This window comes from Lipophrys pholis (assembly GCF_963383615.2).
Source record: "Lipophrys pholis genome assembly, chromosome: 9".
NCBI lineage: Eukaryota > Metazoa > Chordata > Actinopteri > Blenniiformes > Blenniidae > Lipophrys > Lipophrys pholis.
In genome coordinates, this window is record NC_137639.1 from 10,196,028 (window position 1) to 10,214,320 (window position 18,293).

The window sequence follows — 18,293 nt, forward strand, 5'->3', positions numbered from 1 at the left end:
CTGAGCAGGACACTGAGCATGTTTGGCATCTGCAGGCCAGACCCGATCTCTCTTGATCAGCAGCAGGAGGAAAAGGTGTGGATGTGGATGGAATGAGGACAGGAAACGGCTGTGTGCCGTCACTCTGCTGCAGGACGGAATCCGACTGACGCATTCCTGAGCCCTCCAGAAAGTGTCAGACGCAGCCGCCTTGACCCTCAGGTGGATCTGTCCCCTCTCTCTGTTTTGCTCTTCCGTCTCGACTTTGTTTCCCTTTTTTCCCTCCTTATCTTTACAAGCTCAATACAAGAGCTACAACACCATCTGTGTCTTCTCAGCGAAAATATATCTTTACCCGTATGAGAAGAGGATTGGAAAACGTTGTTGGAAGAAGACATCAAAGACAAGATAATTGAATGCTGATAGCTTTATTTGTACCTAGTAGAAAACATTGGGTAAGACACACAAAGGTTTGGAGAACATGTTCAGAGTTGAAGGATCTTTAAACCCCACGATTTGAATGTTTCACTCAATTGCAAAGGGTCATTCATGATGTTCTTTTCCAGGGCAAAGGGCAAAGGTCAGTGTCCAGACATGGGGTTTGGTCAGTGCAAAGCTCAGAGGGGCGGGGAGGTTTAAGGGTGAGAGGAGGTCACTTGGGAATTTGTATTGCTTAGTCGTCATCAGAGTCATCGGCTGCACCGGTGATGATGTAGGTCTGCTCTTGGTGGTCCATCTCTAGCACATCATCTTCATTTTTCACTGTCCTGTAAAAGATAACAAAGATAAAGGCTGAATTGAGGCTAATATGATCAAAAGAAGCATGATCCTAATCTTAATTCTATCGCAAAGTAGGTTAAGATAATTTACGTTAGAGCTTTCATATATGGAGCAGAATGTGTTTTATTTCCTGAGCCTGAATGCTACAAGAAGATCTGCTCAGAATAATATAAATAATACCTCATCGGGTACCTTTACCTAATAAGTACCGTCCTTCTCTCCGTCAGCTCCACAGCCTGCTCTGCATAAGTCTCAATGTTGCCGTCATAGCCATCGGATCCATATCCAAAACCGGCACCACTTGTGGTGCCCCTTCCTCCACCAGTCCTTCCCATCCCCCCTCCCCCTGACAAAGCAAGCCCTACATCATCTCCTCCTTCTGTCATGCCACCGTATCCAGCTGGACCAATGCCACTACCCTTCCCTCTGCCTCCACTTATTCCTCCTTGAGTCCCTGCACTCAATCGGTCTGTTTCTCCACCCAACCCAATAGCAGAGTCGCCAATGCCACTGGAACCTGCAGTGCCACTGCCCACACCCATTCCAACCCCACCTGGACTACACTCACCCTCACCCCCTGTGCCTTCCACACCACCATCACCAGTACCGAAACCTGCAGGACCAGTGCCCACACCCTTAGCACCCACGCCACCAGCACCCACACTACCATCACCGCCCACACCACGAGCACTGGTAGCAAAGCCTCCAACACCCACTCCACCAGCACCAGTGCCGACACTACCAGCACTGGTACCAAAGCCTCCAACACCCACTCCACCAGCACCAGTACCCCCACTGCCAGCACTGGTACCAAAGCCTCCAACACCCACCCCACTCAGTTCTCCAGCACCAGTACTCATACCAGCAGCACGAGAACCCACTCCACCAGCACCAGTACCCATACCACCAGCACCAGTACCCATGCCATTACCAGCACCCACGCCCATTCCAACAGCACCCAAGCCTCCGACACCCACACCTCCAGCACCCACACCACCCATTCCTCCAGCCCCCAGCCCACCAGCACCCAGACCACTACCACCACCCACTCCACCAGTACCCAAGCCTCTAACACCCACACCTGCCATTCCTTCTGCATCAATTCCACCATGATCCAAGCCACCATGACCCATTCCACCAATACCTGCCAGAGCAGGACCCATTCCACCAGGACCCACCCCACCAGGACCCATTCCACCAGTGCCCACCCCAGCAGGACCCATTCCACCAGGACCCATTCCACCAATACCCACCCCAGCAGGACCCATTCCACCAGGGCCCACCCCACCAGGACCCTTTCCACCAGTGCCCACCCCAGCAGGACCCATTCCACCAATACCCACCCCAGCAGGACCCATTCTACCAGGGCCCACCCCACCAGGACCCATTCCACCAGTGCCCACCCCACCAGTAATCATTCCACTAGTATCCACTCCACCAGGACCCATTAGACCAGTAGCGACCCCACTGGGACCCATTCCACCAGGACCCATAACACCAGTACCTACCCCACCAGGACCCAAGCCACCAGTACCCACCCCACCAGAACCTACCCCACCAGGACCCATTCCACCAGGACCCAAGCCTCCAACACCAGAATGCAGACGACCAGCACTAGCTCCAACACCTCCTCCTTGACCTCTACCAGTCATGTCTACCCCACCTGCCCTACCAGTAGAGCCGCTCCTGTCACTGGTACCTTCAGCCCCCATTCGTCCACCCAGGCCTCCAATGCCTCCTGCTGCCATGCCCCCACCCATTCTACCTCCACTCCCCATACCTCCAACACTCCCACTACTGGCTCCTGTCATTCCACCACTCATTCCACCCACACCACCCATGTCTCCTCCACTACTGCCCATGCCTCCACTACTGAAGCTCACCCCAGTACCAATGCCACTTGTGCTACAGCTGGTAAGTGACAAAGTTTGCATCATGCCAGCAAGCCGCAGGTCTTCTCCCTCTACCAATTTTCTGCAAAAGAAAAGAATAATGAATAAAAAACATTTACTCAAAGCGTATTGATGACTTGAAGGCTTTGTTTTTGTACCTGTAGGTAGTGATCTCGATCTCCAAGGCCATCTTGATATTCAGGAGGTCCTGGTACTCACGCAGGTGCAATGCAATTTTCTCCTTGGTAGATTTCAGCTCTAGCTGCAGTGCTTCAATGCGAGCCTATAAGGAAAATTATGTCCCATTGTGGTAACTTTGTGTCTGCATGCGTCAAAGTGTGAGCATGCGTTCATGACCAACTGCTCTGATCAGGTGTGAACCCTTCAATAACATGAGACTGTGTTTACCTGCAGGTCCTCCAATTCCTTCTTGTACTTTTCCTGCATCTCCCGGATTTTAGCTTCAAGAGCTTCATTCCTTGTCTTCATGCCATCCATGTCACGTTCCTTGCCTTGGATCTGCCGGTATTTTAGCATAATAATGGGAATTCGGTGGTCAAGAGTCACACTTTTTCAAATATTTATTCTACTTTTGATGCTCACTTCTTTCTTGGCTCCAGCTATTTCCTCTCTCGCACTTCGAACTTTATCAACATGCCTGGATGTCTTTTTGGTTATGTCCTCAAACTTGTTTTTGTACCATGAATCCATATCCTAGCAAATGAGGAATGTAAAATTGACTGAGACATCAGGAACTGACAGCATAGATTCTATTATTTGATCTCATCTGTTGTATTACAAGTTTACCTGGAGATTGCTGGCTGCGATGTCATCGTACTGCTTTTGGATTTGTTTCAAAGCACCAGCCAGATCAGGCAGGGCAAACGCACTCTCAGCTGACACATGAGCTGCATAGATTTGCTTCATGAGCTCTTCGATTTCCTGGAAAAATAGCGATGCTATGGAGTTAAACATAAAGAAACGTAAACCACAAAAGTAATCCACACATAAAGACGATTTCCACCTGCTGATGAATCCGCTTCAGGAATTCAATTTCAACTTCCAGCTGCTCCAGCTTCTTCTCCAGGGCAATGCGTGAGGAGGTGGCTTGATCAACATCCTGAAGAACACAACATTTGTTATATGTGGGTTTCTCCATGATGAATGATTGGAAGGAGAAGTTTGTGAAAAAAGATGCTTAAATGGCACTTACTGGGCGGAAGGCTTCGATGTCTAACTCAGCTTTCTTCCTCTGCTCCAATGCCTCTTCATATTTGATTTTGATTGCCTCTAGTTGAGCAGCTGTGGATTCCTTTGCTGCCAAGGAAATGTCCTGAAAGCCAAGAATCCGTAAGTAATACGCTTGTCTGTTGGATTTGAAGGTGAGTGCAATGGTTTATGTGAATTATATTTGCATTTTATGTGTGTGTGTGTGTGTGTGTGTGTGTGCGTGCGTGCGTGCGTGCGTGCGTGCGTGCGTGCGTGCGTGCTTGCGTGCGTGTGTGTGTGTGTGTGTGTGTGCGTGCGTGCGTGTGTGTGTGTGTGTGTGTACGTGTGTGTGCAGAATCAAGTCATCTCAACTGTGCATAAAACACAGGCGATGACAGCTGCTCTCCATGACACCTTAACGCGTTGAGGCACCTCTCCATTTGCCTGCCAGAAATAAGCCCGTTACCAGGTAAAGAACCTTGAAAACACCAAGTTGACGTCTTGTATCGTTGCTTGGAAGGATCCTCTACAGATCAGTGAGGTGTGAGCCTCACGCCCTATTGAACAGCTGAACAGGAGCAATGCAATGTGGGGAATTATTCTGTCTCACCCGCTGAACCCTCATCTGGTCAGCGATCTTTCTCAACTCCTTCAGCTGCTCCTCGTACAGCAGGCGCAGACCCGATGGCTTCTCAAAGCGGTTGAGGTAGGCCTCAATCTCAGCTTCCAGTAATTTGTTCTGCTGCTCAAGCGAACGAACCTGTAATCACGTTAAATTCACCAAAATTGAGTGTCTTTAAATGGAATGACTTCATACAATCGGGTTTTTTTTTCTTCAAAAGATTATTTCAACACTGGTTTGGAAAATGTATATCAATTCACAGATCGTGCGGTTTTACCTTGTTGATGTACACAGCCAGCCTGTCATTGAGTATGATCATCTCCTGCCTTTCACTTGTGCGGGTGCTGAGAAATTCTTGGTTCTCTGCTGCAGCCACATCCAGATCCATGGCAGGCTCTCCACTGGGCCCAACACATACCATGGCTCCTGCCCCCACTCTGTAAACACAGTGGGAACGCACTTAAGAGCCACAGACAGAAAACACAATGCAAAATGTTTTCCTGATTTTTCCTGAAGTTTACACAAAGCAAAAATAGAAAAAAAAAGAAGAAAGAAAGCCATAGAAAGAAAATCGTTATTCAAACTGTATTGCCTTTTTACACATGTCTAATCCTGTGTTTATGTATGTGATAGAGCTTACCCTGATCCCATCATGCGAGACATGCGGGCAGTTGAGCCGGTCCTTCGTCCCATTGACTCCATCCGCATGCTGCCGGCCCCGGCTCTGGAGGAGTAGCCGGCGGAGGCATGACGGGCCTCTCTCCTGACGGGGGAAGGGCTGGAAACCCTGACCTGGTATGTCGCGCTGCTGCTGCTGTCCTCAAAGTGACGGCGATAGGATGAGATTCTCTCTGGGCTGCGGCTCATGATTGCTGTGTCAGTGACTTTTTGCTACTTTTCTTCCGTGTACTGCACTACCACTGCTGCTCCACCTCCTGTGTCTGCTCTCCCTGACTGCCAACCTGAGGTTTTATACCTCCCCTATTGCCAGTCATGCTTCTTCTGTGCACAAGACAGCCCAGTTCATGATCCAGCACCTGTGGAATCTCGAACCTCTGCACCAAAGCAGGCTGGACCTGCTGCTCAGATATCTGTCAGCAGCTTGTGAGGCTCCAAACAGGGCTGGGATAGTGAGTGATTGTGTCAGTCTTTCCTCAAAACACAGATACCGATCATATCAAAGTCAACATTGCATTATGTTTTGCCTGGTTACTGTACATCAGACCACCTCAGTGTCCAGAACTGGACAGCAGACAAGACATGCAGGCAGGCGGGCGGGCAGGCATGGTCCAGCCAGTCACTGCAGCCAGTAGGTGCAGCTCTGATGTGATCTGCTCTGATGGGACGAGGGACTTTAATTGAACGCTGAGCAGAAGCTGGAGGGTGACCTGATGAGGCCGTGGCTGCGGGAGAAACAAAGATATCTGGCAAGATGTGACATAAATTAGTACTTATTAGTCTGGTCTACTTTCAACATATTAAAACCGGGGTACGCAGGGGGGAGAAGAATAAAGGAAAGTGGAATTAACTGCAAGAGAGGGAAAATCGGGAGGCAGGAGAGAAGGAGGGGGATTATAGTCTGGAGTTCACGGTTGACATGACGCAGTGATAAGAGGACACAAAACAGTGCGCAGGCCTGTTCAGGGCTTTTTTTCTTTGACATTTACAGGGTCACTTGGTCAGCTGTCAGACAATGCTGGACTTTACTGTAAATAATGACCACCAGCAACAATGACCTTTGCACAGACTTTCATCAATACCACAAACCCTTGAAAAGCCTAATATTTGTTCCAGCACTTTGGAAAATAATAGATAATAATCATAATAATCGCAAAATCCAGCTTGTGAAATCTTTTTTTATTACTGTTCTCTATAAGATCTTGTCTTGATGGATGAAGTGAGCGTCTATTTCTTCCCATTGACCTCACATATTGCAGCAGCGTGGGACTTTTAGGATGCGGAGGAATCTTTCAGTTATGTGAGCAGTCGACTTCACTGATCAGCTCTATTCATACCGCATACACAGAGCAAGGCTCATCATGATGGCATGTTCTTATGAGGCTTCACTCCCCATGTTCCATTTAGTTTTACTACATTCAATCTACACTATTACAGTATGCAGGTGCATCTAAAAAGATTTTCACTTTCACCGTACTTGAATTCAAACACTGAATCTTCCATATATCTGAAATGTATTAAAGTCAGTTATATCAAGCCATAATTCAAGAAATTTCAGTCATTAAAATAAAAAAAATTACAGTAACTAAAAATATTGGAATTGTTAAGATCAGATGTGTTGTATTCTTTTTAACAGCATCCATAACAGCATCCTGACTTCACTATTCAAAATGCACATTGGATTGTAAGTTTCTAGAAGTGACCTACTCAGGATGTATTCTGCATTTCCCTCACTGTTAGCTGGGAAAGACTGCAGATATCTAAAATTTATTCTCAGATAAGACACATAGATTGATTATGCCGAATACATTTACAATACATTGTGTATAAAATAAATACTCCACTTTAATAAAAAAAAATCTGTATTTGATATAGATTTTCCATGTGACAAAATGATCTAAAAGTCTAACTACTAAATATGTACAGTAAATATTTTTAAGCTTTGCTAATGGTCACAAGATGTGTCTTTAGTTTGGACTGCCTCATCTTGCTGTGTAAACGAAATGAAACGAACCCTTTAAAGTATCTGTGATGTCAAGAGTCAAGGTCACACCTCTCATCATGTGAAAGAGAAAAGTTCTTCCTCTGGGGATGAATGTGAGAACTGCCTTTCACTTCAAGACTATTACACTTCACTCCACAGCAAATGCAGTGTATACATTTTATTGTAGAAACAACAAGTAAACAATGATCTTTACATTAAAAGGGACTTTATTGGTGTATATTTTACATGTTTTTTAACATAGAGACATAGACACAAATTTAATTAAATTAATTACATGGCAATGATCAATTCCAAGCAAACACAGAAATGCAAAGGACTTTATGAACAAAAACCAGAAATAGAGTGAAAACTGCAATAAATGGAGAGCCTTTGGATTAAACTATTCCAAAATGTTTAAAAATACATCATTTGATAGCGATCCAGGCAAGTTTCAACGCTTTTCACAGGTTCAATTAATCAAGAAAATTAAAATTACATTCGTTTAAAAGGAGGCTTCCCTCGCTTACATACTTGAAAAATACCATTCAATGTGAGTAGCAATAGTATTAACACCTCTGATGCAAATCATTTACTCATGGCTCAGCTTCTGTTTTCAGGCGACGGCTCAGTATCAACGAGATGCCTTCGACTTTCCAGATAAACTCGAGTCGGTTTGACCGAAAAGAACATGAGTGTGAGATTGTGAGCCGATTCTGTTTGTACTTTCTGCTCGAGTAGTAAAAGCGAGGACGAGAGGTACCGAACAAAGTCCATGTCTGAGGTCAACACGCTTCGGCAGAGACATTCTTCTCTGTTGAAAACAGACCAACTCATTGTCACAAATGATGAAGGAACCTGTTAATGTTCCCTGGAGTGTCAGTGGTAAATTCATACCCAGACACAGCAGATATTAGACACGGTGCTGCAATACAGTAAATCATCTCGGACACTGGTGTTGTCACCTCAGCAGGCCTCTCGGAGTCTATTTATAACTCATCCAAATGAATGTCCCTTCCAGTCATTTGATTCGGACTCTTAACTTGTCCTTAATGTGTAAGAAAAACAACAAAACCTCCAAACACACACTTCTTAGTAAATAACAGTTTTTCCATTTTTAATTAAATATTGGCAATTTCTGAACTGGACTGTCAAGCTGATTAATATTTACAATACTGCAGAATGAAAAGTGACAACAGTTCATATTATTCAGCACACGGCTGAGGGTCGTACACAGTTATGTAGTCATTTGCATAGATTGTCTGGAGTCATGTTTATTAGCACTTTCTGTACATCCTTCCAAGGTTAGTCGTACGTTACGTCTGAGATTTTAAATACATTGTAAAGGCTGGCTGAGAGAAATTTACATGTAACTTCAAGTAATATTCCCGTGGATTTGACAGTTTCAGCAGTCGTGTGTTTGTTAAGCCCTCCAATTCCACTCTTTGGGATTCACACACATGATTTAAAAAATAAAAAATAAAGCCCTTCAATCTCTGATAGATGCTTAACAAGTCTGTCTGCTACACACTCTCACGCTCAACAATAACCTGTGCTCACTTAAAAAAAAGCAGCTTGAAATATGTGTTGTTGTTCTCCTGCCATTATACTTCACTTATGCTGTTCGTTTTTCTCCCAGTCTTTCCATCCTCCAGGGTAATGCTGAACACTGAAAAGAAAGAGAAATAAGAAGCAAACTTAATTAACTTTATCTTAAAAATCAAATCAAGCTCATTACAACTTTAAAATTTGACAGCGTATTTGACAATACTGTAGACATTTAACTTCTACAGTAATGTACTAAAGTTTTGAGTGGGTGTTATATAGGAGTATTATCCATCATGTGATGTCAGTGGGAGAATGGCTGATAGGCTTAAAATGTATTATATAGAAAATAAAAATCACCCCAAACTTAGTATTTATTAATGTATTACTTGTTATCATTTAATAAATAATGAATTACCTTCAACATAAAGGAGAAAATGAGGTCCTACAAGTGATGGTGTGAGTTCATATGAAGGAACATAGTGGTCTAAACCGGACTGCGTCCACAGGAGATCCGTAATTACTTGTCTCTGATGTTTAAAATCTCCCTCTGTGAAAGTGTGCTGAAAGGAACTGAAGCTGCATTAAAAGCCAATGGTGGTCATGCCAAATACAGGTTTTTCTCCCGTTAATTCACTTTGCATTAAATGATAAAAAAACGCAATCAATAAAACCCACCACCACCACCAGCAGCAGCATAAAACTTTTACCCAGCACCGTATATGTGCTGAATGCTGTCTGCGTCATCTTTCTAAAAAGCACTGCATGACAGGTGGATTTTGTGGCAGAAGGCAATGACCTCAACTTGTCTCCTGACTACCCATAAAAGCCAGATGTGCGATGTGGTCACTCCTGTTACACTAAATTTTATGATATTACATAAGAGTTAAACATTACCAGGACACCAACAGAAAAAAAAAAAAAGCTGTCATGAGAGCATGAGCACAGCAGCAGAATAAATAATAAAAATGATATTGAGTACAAATGGTTGAGACAGATATTTGCTCACTCCTTATATCCCAGTGATCCGGCTGTGTCGAGTGCCGTCTTACTCCTGACTCCCGCCAGACAACTGAACACAATGTTGTCTGTCTGCAGAGGCTTTTCACCGCCGTACTTCTCATTGAACTCCTCCGGTCCCAGCTGCAGGGCCGTGTTCACTTGTCCCACTGTAACAACACAGAAGCACGGCGAGACGCCGCTTGGTGAAAACTGTAAACACAAGACATTTTCCACGTTGGCGTTCTGGGTAACTGCTGTGAGGAGCTTCAGCAAGTTAGATATCTGACATTGTAAGGACCATTTAGGGAATATTGGGAATATCCTGGCTGTTATCATTTACTGGGGTGACATACACACCATGAAATGTTTGAACTGACTGAATTGAGTGATTCAAAGTTACACTATTTTCTGCAAGGTTTTCTCCTTCTTAAGTAAATTATTCCAACATTTTTCAATAAAGGAATATTTACTTAACAGAAAAATGTGGGTGAGTATTCCAGCAAAGTACATTTTTACTCCAGTATTTCAACATCGCAGCAGTCAGTGTTAGTGTGCGGGGTGAATATGCCTAGATTGTATTAAATCTGATAAAGAAAGATTATCTGAGAATGAAGTTTTTAGGAGAACTTGAGTTCAGGGATTAAACTTTATTGAACTTCTTTGTATATAATTCACAACTGCATTAATGGTTACATTACACTTACAATACATTCAGGTTCAGAAAGGTGTGTTTTGATAAAGCACACAATGATCCGCAGTACTACACTTGTGATGTACCCCACTTGAATGGGGAAGTATCAGAGACTAGGTGAGAGTATCAGAGGGTAGGATGGAGTAGCAGAGATGAGGTGGGAGTATCAAAGTGAGGGGGAGTAGCAGAGATGAGGTGGGAGTATCAAAGTGAGGGGGAGTATCTGAGTGGAAATGAGAGTATGAGAGAGTATCGGTGATGAGGGGGTGGGTGCGGGAGACTCACAGGGCACGTTGATGGATCCGGGGATGAAGCCATACTCCCGCAGCTCCCAGGGCTCCCGCACATCAATGACCACAGCTCTGCGGCCGACCAAGAGCTGCTTCAGCTGCTCGTAGGTCACATCTGTGCTCTGTGGTGCCGAACTGAAGTCTCTGTCTGAAAGCAACACAAACAACATGCAGCCAAACAACAACAGACTGTAAACACGGAGGGAGAGTGATGAGTGTGAGACTCACTTCTGCAGCCGGACTGAGAGTTGACAATGCTGCACACAAGGCTTCGACCTCCCTGGACGGAAGTCCCAGGCAGGACGGGACGGTTCCACAAGAGCCGCGGTACGACACCTGCAAACCTCCAACACCGTCTGAGAGCCATGTGTGGTCACCTAAAGCCCCCAAATATACTTTTTATTAACGACCCTCAGTTACTCCGCAAGGTACAACTACTAGAAGTCACACCGACCACCGCAGCCAAACAGCGAGTGCGCATGCGCAAATGTACGGCTCACCGCAGGGTCAAAATAGTCATTCTGCAAACATTTTCTTGTTAAATTAAGTGAAAACTGAAAACACAGACTTTATATTTAAAAGGCTAACCTACTAAGTAATCTTGTGTTTTCTTTTGAGTTAAGTCAACTGCAATAAATTAATATCACAAATATACCAAGGAATACGTTCACATTTTGATAAAGATGGAATAATTGTAACTTCGCCTTTTCATATAATGTCTTTCGATTTTATTAGGCAATCTCGATAATAAAATGACATTAATGCAATACAAAAGCATTGTAAGGACTGATGATGATTACATGTGTTTTATAAAACACCAGTCTACCTCTCATATACCTCGTGTCCCGTTAACATTAATTGCTTCGCTCGATTTACACGTGTACGTGAACGCAGCATTTGTCCCCACCGAGCCGCCGTACTGCGTCACATGTTGACTAATGTTGTTTGGTGGCACCGAAATCTTGACAAATATCCACAAAGTCAAAGGCACGGACGGAAAGTTAATGAGATAACGCCTCTGTTTCATCGGTACTGATTACTTCCTTCTACAATGCCTTGATATCTCCACGTAGTGTTGGATACGGCACACGTGTTGACGATATATTTATTCTGAGGAGCTAATGCACCTAGCCTGTCTGCTAGCCTGGAGAGTTGACATCTCACTGTTGGCTTCACATCAGCTAACACAGTCAACAGAGGGGCTGACATAAAGAGGTGAGTTCTCACTGCCTTTACACCCGAAAACATCTTCACCCACTGCTCCATTGTTATGTATTCCACCCACATGAAGACGTCTGTGTTCAGCTAACCTGGATTGGATGAGGGGAGCTGAGGCCTTCTCCCCGTGTTATGAACTCATGACACTTCCAGCTTTTATCCATAAATTGTGTTTTTGTGACGTATTATACACACATCGTTTGACTCACCTATATTGGATATCGGATGAAGAGTGCACACATGGTTCAAACATCTGCGCCATGGTAAAAGTAACCTTAATGCACTTAGTTTTAATTGGCAAGGCTGAGATAAGTCAAATGATCTTACTCTGTCTGCTCTATGTGGCACAGATTTCAGTCATTACATAGTGTTTGGCACAAGGGCGTCCAATCAGCCCCTAAAACCACTTTAAGTCTAAATTACAGTCACATGGCCGCATCATCTCCCTGCTCATACCACGTGAGATTTTAGAGCAGATCAGCTTAATTTTCTATTGTTTTGAAGTAACAGCCACCAAGCGGCTTGTTGGAGATGTAAACATACTATCGTGAAATGTGACAATGGAAAATCAAAATAGTGGTAGTAGTTAAGGCTGTAGTCTCACAGAAAGAAGACCTTGGTTCATCTCTAGGATGGAGTCTTCATGTTGAGGAGGCTGCGCTGCATCCCGGCAAAATCATCCAGACTGAGAAACAGCTTCTACCCAGATGTATTCAGACTGCTGAACTGTCCCACACCCCAATACTGGATGCTGCACCTTAATAATGTGCCTGGCATTAAAATGTCCTCAGTCACTTTAACTGCTATGACTGTCGCTGTACTTTAATAGTTGCACTGACCTCCACTTTAAGCTGTTGCCCCATGCTGTGCAATACTGAACATATTACAGATTTTTATATATTAGTTTTATTTTATTTACACAATAGCTTAGTATATTCTATTCATTCTGACTTGGATAGTTTGCTCATTCTCAGTGTGACTGTGTATTCACTCTTGACACATAAGTTTGTTCTCAAATCCCAAAAGATCTATTCAAGCCCCCCTTAACTTTAACCTTGACAAATCAGCTAAAGTGGAAAATTGTGTGGACTTTTAGATTCACTCTGCTCTAAAACAAATGCAACACATTCTCATCGCTGTACTGCGACATATGAACTTCAACGTGGCTAATTTTATTAACATTGCATATCACAATGAGTAAAATTTGAGTAAACATTGCTGTTGTTGAGTAATTCGATAGTGTCTGCTAAGTTGTGTTGACTTGGCCTAGTTGTGTGACACCATGCTCAAGTTTCCCCCTCATTCCTTTCTGTTGGAGCTCCAGATGCGGCTGAAAGACCCCTTTTCTCTGAAAGCCGCCGACATGACTAAGCGGACTAATAAGCCGAGGAAACCTCGAGATGAGGATTCATCTGATGAAGTCGGTGGTAAGTTACTGCAACAGTATCGGGCAACAGGCTGTTATACATCCAGCTGTGAGTTAGGATTGGGTGCAGTCCTTTGTTATGCTGAATTGGTTATTATATATTGACACATTACACTTAATGTGTTGTCCCGTCAAGTAATTGGATTGTATTATGGCATCATATCTTGTGTTTTGTATTGCAATCAGGACTGACTTGCCAGCATGTGAGTAAAGCAGTGGACCTGAGCTCAGTGAAGAAGTCGGTCCTCTCTAGTGTGTGGTTGGTCTGTTCTGAGTGCCTGAAAGAGAGGACCATGATTGATGGAGAGCCAGCAGCATCCCATGATGTCCTGGTGTGTCTCAAGTGTGGTTTCCAGGTGAGATTTGGGGTTTTTTGTGGAGAATTAGATGTGAGATAAGCAGAGGCCTGTTGATTGAGCATATTTGATTTGCTTAAATGTTTATAATAATAATGCATTGGTTTTATATATATTGGACACTCAAAGAAGCTTTGCATTGCATTATTCATTCACGCCATACTCGATGATATTAAACTACGTATGTAGTCACAGCTGCCCTAGGGAACACTGACGGAAGCGAGGCTGCCAATCTGCGCCATCGGCCCCTCCGACCACCACCAGCCACTCACTCTCACACTGCATTCACCCAGGCGGTTTGGGGTTCAATGTCTTGCCCAAGGACACATCGGCATGTAGGCAGGCAGAGATGGGAATTGAACTTGAAACCTGCCGATTAGGAGACGACCACTCTACCAACCGAGCCATGCCATCAAAAACGCTTCAAGGTTGCTGTCTATATAAGACAAATACAAGAAGACAATGATCCCAAAGTCATCCATGATAGATTATTGAAATGTGAGGGGATTTTTCAGCATCATCAGATATATTAACGGTTTCTGTTGTTTCCATCATGAATGCAGTTTAATATAAGGAGCCAGATTTTTGCACTTGAAAGTTTCAGATCGGCTCTCCCTGTACTGGAATATTTTTTACTTTCTCAAAATACACGGACCTTGATTTCTTTCTTACACATGCTCATTGGCTTTGCACACTGTTGGAGGTAAAAACTTGAATTCCATAAAGCTTCAAAGAAATCCAAGATATCTCCTCGGTGAAAGAAAGAAAATCAACTGCAACTGTTGAGCATGGGCAGTGAGGAACTGACAAATGTTTCCTGGGCCGACACATGGCGCTGCTGCTCATCACACAAATGTTCTTTTCAACAAAACACAAATGTCTTTCTGTTTGATTACTTGCCACATTTTCACTCCAAAGTATTTGACCTAAAAACTTCTGGCTCAAACAATTTCTGTTTTTAAAAGGAAGAGGAGCTGTATACTTTTTTACACATGTCCCTGCAGGGTTTCTTGAACCAGGATGTGTTTTTAATGTCTATTGAATGAATGTCTTCAACTCGCTTTGTTCCAATGAATCGTCTCACAGGGCTGCAACCAGTCAGGGATCCAGCACGCCGTGAAGCATCACCAGGCTTTCCACCCGGAGTCACACTGCATCACGATCAGCTTGAGCACATGGAAGGCCTGGTAAGGAACCTTGGAGGATAATTTTGAACTGTCATTGACAAGCCAAGACTACACACTGCTGTGATTTGTTTGTCAGCTTGTTATTGCATTTGTCAAGTGTGGTCGCTTACATAGAAAACAATAGGAGCCTGCATTGTATCTGATCGTGTCCTGAGTGAATTATAAAAGCAACATTTTTATCTAGAAATCATTTCCACAATTATGAGCATACAAGTAAGAAATATTTTCTATATATGTGAATTTTTATTTTTATGCATTTCATTCTGTTGTTGGATTTGATAGCGTCTCGAAATTATCTTCCACTTCATTCAAGGAATTCCATTTCCTCTCTACATCTCTTTCTCTTGTCTCATCGCAACAGGTGTTTTGAATGCAATGAGGAGCTCTCCACTCACTGCAACAAGAAGGCTTTGGCTCAGACCCTGGACTTTTTACAAAAGCACTCCGTCAAGGCAACATCAGGTAGGGTGTTTAACAAAATCCTCGGTCTCTGGCCACCCACTGATGTTGAATTAGGCTTTGACAAAACATGCATCTTTTCAGGCTGAAGGCTGAAGTTATTAATAAGTCTGACTTTGAATCTGTTGTTGGTGAAATACAGAGTATATCAATGGTGTATGGTTTTACTTTGGTTAGAAGCCATCTAGTGTCCAGTTCCAGTTCAGCAAGGTGCCCTGTTATTCAGATGAGTTATTTACTTGACTGTAGAAGTTGGACTACCTGCAGTAGTAAGTTGACAGCAGTACACCTGCTCCCCCTGGTGGCTGTGGTCACCTGAATCAAAGTATTCATGAATCAGTCTTACTGTGAATCTAATAAGACAGGAGTGTTAATAGGTTGTGGGTTGGCTCTATTGAAAGAAACAACCTGATAAAGATTTGTTAATATCTTATTTTCAATGAATGCAACTGCGTCTTTCTATTAAAAGGCATCTTCAGGCTCAGAGGACTGTGTGATATTTAAATGTAATGATGATTCCGCTTTCTCAAAAGGCAAATTGGGGAGTAATCCGAGTTTTTAAGAGAGCTTGAGATGAGTCGCCTCGGGTTATGTTCATCCTAACATTGGACAGCTTGACGCCTTATTTTCATCGGCGTCCTTTCACCTCACTCAGGCCACCTGAGCCCTCCTCACCCAGTCAGTCAACCATGTAGATGTCAGCCCCCTCTACCTCTCTGTGCACACACACACAGACCTTCTGTTCTTGTCTCTCTGTGCATCTCCCGGCACCCTGGGAGACCTCCTGCTGACTGCAGCCGATCAGGGTGGTGGACTATACCGCAAGTGGTTTCAGTGGCCGGCTCGTTGTGGCCCTGCTGCCCGGTGCCGAGCCGCCTGTGGCCAGAGGCCAGCCTGCCCAGACCCAGTCAAGCTGGTCCCCCCCCCGCCCCTTCACCGTACTCAGTCGTTGGAGTGATGCTGCAACTGCCCCCCATACCCACCCACCCTCCACCTCACCCTCGCCCCCACCTCGCACGTCGCATGACTGCACATATTAGAGGAATTAAGCGCTTCAGCGATGCTTCCCGGCTGGGTTCCCTGAAGAACAAGAGCAGCTGCGTGGGGTTTGGCCTCTGCTCTGTCGTTCTTTGTCTTTCCATTGCTATCTGTTTCTGTCCCCTGCCTCCTCCGTTGAGCTGCTGTACGTCTCACCACCTCTGGGCCTGTGTGCTGCACTAGTGGGAGCCAGGGTCCTCAACAAGTCAGAGTGGCTGGATCCTAACAGCTGGAGCGCGCTGACTCTCTAAGGACACACACACACACACACACACACACACACACACACACACACACACACACACACACACACACACACACACACACACACACACACACACACACAACACAGAATGTCTAACAAAAAGAAAAGGAACTTCTGAGTTAAGCAAATATCCCATTTTCCTCCAGCCTGTGCTTTACACTCGTCTCTTTCAAATAGTTTTAAGTTTCAGTAATAATCTGAGCTGAAGTCTCATGGCACAATGTATTCTTTGCAGCTCAGAGCACGAGCTCTTCCAGGCATAATTAATCAGAATAACTTCTATTCTCCAAGTACATGACATACCTGAGGAATTCTTCGGTTCCCAGCTTAAAAGGTGTTTTAAGAGTGTGTAGTTTGTGTACCACAGGATACAGAGTTTTAGGAACAAACAGGACCTCGGCATACAAGGACAGATGTGTTCAGAATATACACACACAAATGCCTGACGGATTCACACAATGTCATTGTTATCGTTGCTTATCCTCCCCCAAAGTTTTGCTTCTTCACCACAATTTGTAGTGGCTCTTAAAGATGAACTCCTGCGCGCGGTTTTTATTGCTCGTCTGTGAAAAACTGAAGTTTAGCAATTTATATAAAGTCTTGCTCACTCTGAAAGAAACGAATTATTCATAGAATGTGATCTGATGTGCATATGAATCATAATCACAGAAAACCACAACGATCCTAACATAATACTGAGTAATAATAAAATAAATAGTTTGTGTTCATAGCCTTGACAAAAGGTTAAAAAAAAAAAAGAAATAACTTAATCGAATGACTAGAGATGGCTAATTGGTGTCAAGGGTGAACAAACCTGAAGTTCGATCAGAGAAAAACATGATTTGGGCCATATAGGATTCTATAAAATCACGCAAACCTTTCGAGAATATTTGTGAAGATTATTGACTGACGCTCAATAATTTTACAAAATAGATGAATTATTTCTTCCATTTAAAGCAGCATGTAAAGTAAGAACCTGTTTGTAAAACAAAATAACCCTAAGTAATCTTCATAATGGACATGAAAAGACATGAAGACACTGTGATTTATGACATTCATGGCATGCAGAACAACGATCTCTTAATTTCTTGAGTACCAAAGGATTCAGAGTTTTAATGATGTGATAACTAATATTTTTACGACACAGAATGCTTTGTGAGGTTAAAAAAAAAAGCTGAGATTAACAGCTAAAGATCTGAAGTAATCACTTAAAAGGGTTATTGTTTATGAGTTTAGCATGAGTAAAATATCGACCAGTGATGGCGTCCATGCAGAACATCTCAAAGAAAGCAGATTCTTTGCATTAAAAGTACAATCAAAGACCTCAATACCACTGAATACCTAAAGACTGTCGACCAGCACACTCACAGTTCGAACACAGCTACACTGGTGGAATTGATCAGAAAAAACAACCAAGATGTCAGGAGAATTTCTTAGTAGAAAAACCCCCGGGAGACTGAATACACAGGAAATCAGGCTGAGCGCGATTTGAAAAAGTCTAAGACAATTTTATTACATTATTCTTACAAGAAGAGACAATGTCACAGTACAACCTTTGCATGATTGTCCAGATGAGTTGATCCAGCAACGAAGTCAGACAGCGCCTTCTTAAAGGCTGAATTGTTTTGAGCCCACATTGAAGGCCACCAAAAGTAGCGCGGAGGTTCCAAAAGTG

General features: G+C 43.8%; 3 protein-coding genes across 4 annotated transcripts in view; 1 reads left to right on the forward strand and 2 right to left on the reverse strand.

Annotated features, from left to right (window-relative positions):
- Nucleotides 1–393: 393 nt before the first annotated feature.
- On the reverse strand, nucleotides 394–5,425 carry LOC308115070 (desmin). Its single transcript, XM_080472421.1, has 11 exons — nucleotides 5,123–5,425; nucleotides 4,760–4,919; nucleotides 4,471–4,620; nucleotides 3,865–3,984; nucleotides 3,676–3,771; nucleotides 3,459–3,593; nucleotides 3,255–3,365; nucleotides 3,060–3,170; nucleotides 2,810–2,934; nucleotides 2,643–2,733; nucleotides 394–746 (listed from the first exon to the last, which is right to left on the reverse strand). Exons 1-11 carry the CDS (start codon nucleotides 5,347–5,349, stop codon nucleotides 732–734), a joined length of 1,341 nt encoding a protein of 446 aa, XP_080328547.1. The 5' UTR covers nucleotides 5,350–5,425; the 3' UTR covers nucleotides 394–731.
- A 1,883-nt stretch (nucleotides 5,426–7,308) lies between these two features.
- Nucleotides 7,309–11,148, reverse strand: tstd3 (thiosulfate sulfurtransferase like domain containing 3). 2 transcript variants are annotated; one of them, XM_080472521.1, is made up of 4 exons: nucleotides 10,898–11,148; nucleotides 10,665–10,817; nucleotides 9,696–9,855; nucleotides 7,309–8,810 (listed from the first exon to the last, which is right to left on the reverse strand). In XM_080472521.1, exons 1-4 carry the CDS (start codon nucleotides 11,034–11,036, stop codon nucleotides 8,753–8,755), a joined length of 510 nt encoding a protein of 169 aa, XP_080328647.1. In that variant the 5' UTR covers nucleotides 11,037–11,148; the 3' UTR covers nucleotides 7,309–8,752. The 2 variants fall into 2 exon arrangements, with proteins under 2 accessions (XP_080328647.1, XP_080328648.1); XM_080472522.1 differs by having other exon boundaries at nucleotides 7,357–8,810; nucleotides 9,739–9,855.
- Nucleotides 11,149–11,577: 429 nt separating this feature from the next.
- usp45 (ubiquitin specific peptidase 45) overlaps nucleotides 11,578–18,293 on the forward strand; it is a 38,602-nt gene continuing 31,886 nt past the window's right edge. The window contains exons 1-5 of the mRNA XM_080471945.1: nucleotides 11,578–11,884; nucleotides 13,212–13,314; nucleotides 13,500–13,669; nucleotides 14,756–14,856; nucleotides 15,218–15,318. Coding sequence (XP_080328071.1) covers nucleotides 13,212–13,314; nucleotides 13,500–13,669; nucleotides 14,756–14,856; nucleotides 15,218–15,318 — 475 coding nt within the window. The 5' untranslated portion in view covers nucleotides 11,578–11,884. The remainder of the gene's footprint in view (nucleotides 11,885–13,211; nucleotides 13,315–13,499; nucleotides 13,670–14,755; nucleotides 14,857–15,217; nucleotides 15,319–18,293) is intronic.